This window comes from Siphateles boraxobius, unplaced genomic scaffold (genome assembly GCF_051911475.1).
Source record: "Siphateles boraxobius isolate OS27281-9 unplaced genomic scaffold, OSU_SipBor_1 65, whole genome shotgun sequence".
NCBI classification, from domain to species: Eukaryota; Metazoa; Chordata; class Actinopteri; order Cypriniformes; family Leuciscidae; genus Siphateles; species Siphateles boraxobius.
The window spans coordinates 16,549,755-16,556,039 of NW_027509192.1; the positions used below are offsets into that span (position 1 = coordinate 16,549,755).

At 35.5% G+C, this 6,285-nt stretch overlaps 1 protein-coding gene across 1 annotated transcript; it reads right to left on the minus strand.

Moving 5' to 3' along the window:
- Window positions 1-454: 454 nt before the first annotated feature.
- Window positions 455-5,172, minus strand: LOC143721144 (uncharacterized). Its single transcript, XM_077211371.1, has 7 exons — window positions 5,082-5,172; window positions 4,966-5,014; window positions 4,647-4,831; window positions 3,345-3,499; window positions 2,685-3,148; window positions 975-1,180; window positions 455-865 (listed from the first exon to the last, which is right to left on the minus strand). Exons 1-7 carry the CDS (start codon window positions 5,127-5,129, stop codon window positions 659-661), a joined length of 1,314 nt encoding a protein of 437 aa, XP_077067486.1. The 5' UTR covers window positions 5,130-5,172; the 3' UTR covers window positions 455-658.
- Between the last annotated feature and the right edge of the window lie 1,113 nt (window positions 5,173-6,285).

A 6,285-nucleotide genomic window follows, 5' to 3' on the forward strand; every position in this document is an offset into this window, starting at 1 on the left:
CTTTAAAAAAAGCTTTACGGTCAGAATCAGAATGCATGCGATCCTAGTTACAAAAGGGTGCCTTTTATACTTGTAGTACTTCAGCGTGTTACAATGTTTTAGAGATTACTCTGCCATCGTTTTTACAGTCCCGCCACATTTAACCGCATTGGTCAATCAAGTATCGCTTGTGTCACTTTTTCCTAGTCTCCTTCGGAGTACGAATCTTCAGTGTGTTGGATGTTTTAGGGGTTACTCTGCCATTGTTTTTACAGTCCCTCCAACACACAGTCAGCCAAAGTCTCTCTCCCACATATGTATTCAGAACAGTATGTGAACTGTATGATTCATAAAATACAATGATTACAAATGTTTATGAATGTATATAAAAAGTATAAAACAGATACATAATACTACTGATTATGAATATTAATAAAAAGTAATAATAATACTAAAACAACATTAAATGATGAGATTTTAAGTCTTCAAAAAACAAAGCAATTTAATCACAAAGGGGACAAAAAATCACACGAGAGAAATGAAAATCATTTAAAAATGAAAATGTTTTGTTAAAACAGCATCAGAAATAACAAATGTGTTATCCAAAGCAGTAAGGCTGAAACATTATAGGCATGTACAGTACTCTGCTTATAGTGTAAAGACTTCTTAAGTTTGTAGATTACTGAGTAATGGGAGCTGGTGCTTCAGGATTGAAGGGATCGGGATTTATTTTGTTCAGATCCTCTATTACAGTTTCATACTCTTTTTTCCATTGCTCTGGTGTCAGTGCAGATGGGCTGGTCTCCAGGAACTTATACGCATCTTTAGTCTGCAAGCTGAAGATGCTTTTTGCATGGAGACAGGTTTCACCGAAGGCCTTCCAATGCTGAAAGATTTGAGGTACAAAATCAATCACAGAAAAAAAATAATACAATCAAGGTGAAATTAACTTATATAATCCTGCAACTGAAAATTTTCCCCATATGAAAATTTACCCCTTGTGCTGAATTAATAGAGTCCAGAAAGATCTCCTTCAGTTCACTCTCCTCGATGAAGTGTTCATTAGCAAATGTCTCGTCTTTGAGAGCCTCCAGCATTACACTCACTGATTCCCAGAACTTCTGAAGCTGAATCAGAATGTTTTGGATTCGGGAAAGGCATTTTTGGACGTCATTCAGATGGACGGGGTCGGGTATTGAACCTTTAGAAATAATATGAAGCAGACATTAATTATGAGAGATCACTCTGAGGCTTCTGGTGTAAATCAGTTCAGTTCAGTGTTGAACACGGTTGATCTTTCAAGTGAAAGAATCTGGTCAATTTTTAGTGGAATCCTGTAGAAGAATCTTCACTAGAAGAAAAGTGTAGAATGCCACTCCAAATTAAAAATATTGGACAGTAGAAATCAAAGGAAGAATGGAGCAAATAGTGGAAATCTCCACAGAAGTCACAAAATGATGGAAGAATAAATAGAATTTTCCAGTTTAATTTATTCTTTATTAATTTAAAACAAAATGTATTAATTTTGTGACTTCAAAAGTCTAAAGAAACTGGTATTGTCCAATAATTTGCATTTGGAGTGGCATTCTGCCCTTGTCTTGTAGTGAAGATTCTTCTAAAGGCACACTTCCTCTTATATGTGATTGCTGAAATCTCACTAGATTATTGGTCCAGATAGCCTTGTTCTTCTGGGAAGTAGTTTCACTTATCTTGTGTAACATTATATTTTGCTACTGAAACAAATATCATGTATCAAGTTGAGTTGTTTGCTCATAAAGCTCTCTCTCTCTCTCTCTCTCTCTCTCTCTCTCTCTCTCTCTCTCTCTCTCTCTCTCTCTCTCTCTCTCTCTCTTTCTCTCTCCCTCTCCCTCTCCCTCTCCCTCTCTCCCTTTCTCCTATATATTTGTATACCAAGATTTGGGTTGTTCTAGAAAAACAGTCCTAGAAAGTTCTTAACAGTCCTAGAAAGTTTAAAACAGTTCTACAAAGTTTTAGGAATTGCTAATTACTTATAAGCAGTAGCATTTGTTACATTGTTTTTAAGCAAAATTGTATCGATTTATGATTCAGGAAATCTTTATTTGAAAAATAGTCAAAAAACTATAACCCTAGTCTGCATACACTCAACAACAAACAAAGACCAAATGTGCGACCTTTACAGACAGTCATGAGTTAATGAATAACATGTTAACATGAATAGTGTGTGAAGTGCTTAAAATTACTAATTACACAAAACAAAAAATTCACAACATTTGTAAAGGTAACAAATTAATTGAAGTTTTATGACATTTGATAATTAATAATCTGATAATTTAATGATTAACAGATAATTTAAATATTAGCCAGCGTATTATCACTACTTTTCATAGCTATTTGAATATATATTAACTAATAATATGTTAAGCATTGTATAATGTTTTTAATCATTTGAAGCTTTTAGTCATTGTAAACCAAGGCATTTGTAGATTTGTTTTTAAAAATATTTTTTTTTGATTATGCTGATTGAAAGTTTAATAACATCTCAGCATTTCGATTTACATTAAAAAATATCTCTTAATCACTATGTAATGTTCATTAAACATTAACAGGCACATCTCATATGTCTAGCTGTGTGCTATATTAACTAATGATCTGTAAAACATTATGCAATGATTGTTAATGATTTATTGATGAAAGTTATTATAAAGTGTTACCAAGAATCTTACCATTTTCTATTTTCATGCCTGCCAACTTCAGCTGCATATCCGTCATCCTGACGTGGATGCTCCACTCTTTTCCCATTAGACTTGACTTCTCAATGGAGAGTTGAGTCAATTCGCTGGACAGAAGCTGGGTTTTCGCAGCAGTTTCAGGGGCAGTTTTAGCATCATAAATTGATTTAACAATGGGTCCAACAAATGGTACAAGGGCAGATAAGATACCCAGACCATTACTTTTGCTAGAAGACTCTTTGACAAGATTATACAGCTCTTGGTTTTTCTCTGAAATCTTTGCCTCAATTTGTCCAATTTTCTCATTGTTGTTTTTCAGTTGATCATCGAGATCCCTCACCACCTTCTCCTGGGCATTTATCTCCTCAGTAGTTTGTGCTTTTTTTCTCTCTGTCTCAGCCTTTTCAAGAATTACATCACTGGTGCAGGAAGCCACACTGTGGTTGTGTTTCTCATATCTGGCGATAACAGATTTCAGATTAATTGTGAGCTAGAGCACAGTAAATATTCTCTTTATACACTGATATACACTTGATATACATGATGACGTTCTGTTTCATCCAGAGGACTTTTGGCAGTGGCCAGATTGAAAGTGTTCCAGATATGGAAAATTTTACAAATCTTACTAAACTTTCTTATGCTAAAACATTTTACCTGGCTACCATCTGTCCCACTTTGTCAACAATTTCAGTGATCCATGCTCTGGCTTTTTCCAGGGACTTAATAGCCAAAATGCTTTTATCCTTTTCAACAGCAACCTTCAGCGCAGGCAGAAGTGTGGAAACTAGGTTTTTACTTGTGGCCGCACACTGAAAGACAGCAGAAATGCTTACATTGTTTATCCACGTTTCATACTTTACAATGGAAACAACTAGTCAAAATCAATCAACCAATGAAATATAGTGTCTCGTGACCAGTTCAAAAATTAGGCAGTGATCTTAATGAAATAAGTGCAGTCAAGATGGACAGTCCTGAGAAAGTTCAGTTCATTTCAGTAGTTTCATTTCAGCTCACCAAAGCCAAAATTCCAGAAAAGTTTGTGCCGGCTGGTAAACTCCTTCTAACTGCCATTAGTCCATGAGGATTACGTAATAGGTGGGTTTGCTCTAGGGTTCGCTTTCTCATTCATTCCTTCACTCAATTAGGGTGAAGTGATCTGTATGGTATACCATTTTTCAAACAAACGTGAGTAGAGTACTGAATTGCCAACGCTATCTCACAATCAATTCGTATGAGTGAGTACGAGGTGGCTAATTCGTACAAATTCGTACGACCTCATTCGTACAAAAAAATGTGTGAGATTTTTCTAACCCCAGTGATGGGTAGGGTTGGTTATGGGGGGTCATGTGTAGGTCATTTGTATGAATTTGTACAAATTAGCCACCTCGTAAAATACATAAGAATTGCCACGAGATCTTGTTGGGATTGCAGATTTCTGTGATCAAAAGCTTCCTTAATCATTTTTATTATGTGATTGGTGTGTACTTTGATAGACAGAATGTAACACATATTTAAATATTCATCTAAACAGTGCCGATTTCTTGCCCGTATTTAAAATTATTTAATGACAGCCATCTCTTTCGTTGAAGAGAATGGTGGAGAGATGGTAACCATGACGTTAAACCGATCTTGTGCAATATTAATGCCCTCATCTCTTGGACTGACGGTAGTATACTCTTAAAGATAACGGTTCTTTATTGGCTTCTACGGTTCCCTGAAGAACACCTAAAATCCATACAACTTTTTCTTTGCAAAAAATGTTCTAGAGATAGCAGGTTCTTTGAATTTGTATAATATTCTTCACATTCTTTTAAGAACTGTTCACTGAAAGTTTCTTTGGTTAACCAAAAATGATTCTTATATGGCATTTCTGTGAAAACACACTTTTGGAGTCTTTAAGAGTGCTATTGGATGCATTGTGCACTAAAAGAAATGAATAAAGAACATTGGCTTTACCTTCAGGAGAAGAGCCTCAGAGGACCCAAAGAGAAGCTGAGTTTCAACAGCACGCTCTCTGAGAACCCTCTCCAACTTGGGGAACTTGGCCAAACAGAGGTAAGAAAGATGGTAGAGCAGAGCTGTACGCTGAGCAGATGGAAGAAGCTCCTTAACAAACTCAGGGCTACTTGCGACCGCAATTTCTGTAGAAATACAAAGTTACAACTTGATGATTTTGCGCAGACGTGTGTCAATTATTAACGATTATTAACAACATACAAAATGTGAGATGTTTACGTTTTTATCGGTGAAAAACAATTCAGATGTAATTACCCACCTTGGCTGTCTGACATTTTTTTTTCTTTAAAAGAAGTACCTGGAAAACACTGAAAAACAATAAGACTATCATGAGATAAGAATCAACAATAAATGAGAGAGGTCAGTAAAAGTTACCTGTAAGATGAATGAACCTCTAAGCAATGTAGTTGACTGTGTCAGCATGGGGAATTTATACTCTATGGCACTTCCTTACAATTGTTTGTCCAATTGGGGGGTTTGCCTTGTAAGATCTCTGGGGTCGGGCAGGATGAGACTTGTATTTTCAACATTCCTTTTAACTGTTATCATTCATATTAACTTTCTAAAATGTTGAAATCAAACAGTCTTGTTTCTAGCAGTGCATTTGCATTTCCTTAAAGGGAGATTAATTGTGCTCTTCCTTTACTTTTTAAAGAAATAATTTACTCTACATTACAAGCAATGCAGTCTGTGTAGGGTACCATCTCAGTTTGCTCAAATAAATCAAACCGTTTTATTCCATTTTAAAGGATGCATTATTTGGTTTCCAGATATGAGAACAGTATGTTTATATGAAATACATTTAAAACATTTATCACATTCATATGATTCACAGTTTAAACAGCAGTTGCTCTTCAAAAGCTTCCATTGCACACTGGATTTTGCCCAAAGACTGTTTTGTGCATTTGCGAAATTGTTAGGTTTGCAGGCCCGAACTGGTCTCCAGGAATTAACCCAGGGCTCCCGGTGGCCAGCCTGAACCTGCTGGCAAGTTCGCAGTTTCTGTAGGCACACAGTGTTTTGGGGACAAGCATTGTTTTTGCTTGCATATTTCTTTATTTAACACATATGACAATTTTTAATTCTAAAATTTGTAATTCTAAATTTAAAACATATGATATATTGTAATATATAGGCTAATTATAACTTCCTAATTGATTTTGCACCCTCTGTTGAAAGTTGAACATTTACATTTTTTTTTATATGATTGTGTTATTGATCAATGTCATCTGAAGTTTTGAATAACAAAGATAAAATTCAAACTGGTAAAACATTTCAAAGGATCAGAGTATTTGTGTCCTGTTTCAAAGGATCTGTACACAAATCAGTTAAAAAAGAGCTTGTTTACATCGCAAAACAAAAACATTTAGAAATATGAAAACAACATAAAAAAGCCAAATAAAAGCATATTTTTCTGTTTCTGCAACAGTTTTAACAGCATTTGCTGTTCACAAGCTGCCATTGTACTCTTGATTTTGTCCAAAGTTTGTGCATTTGTGAAATTCTTTGCAAGCCCGGACTGGCCATCGGGGGCCCTGGGATAATTGCCGGTGGCCTGGCGAGTTAGCCAATTGTCTAT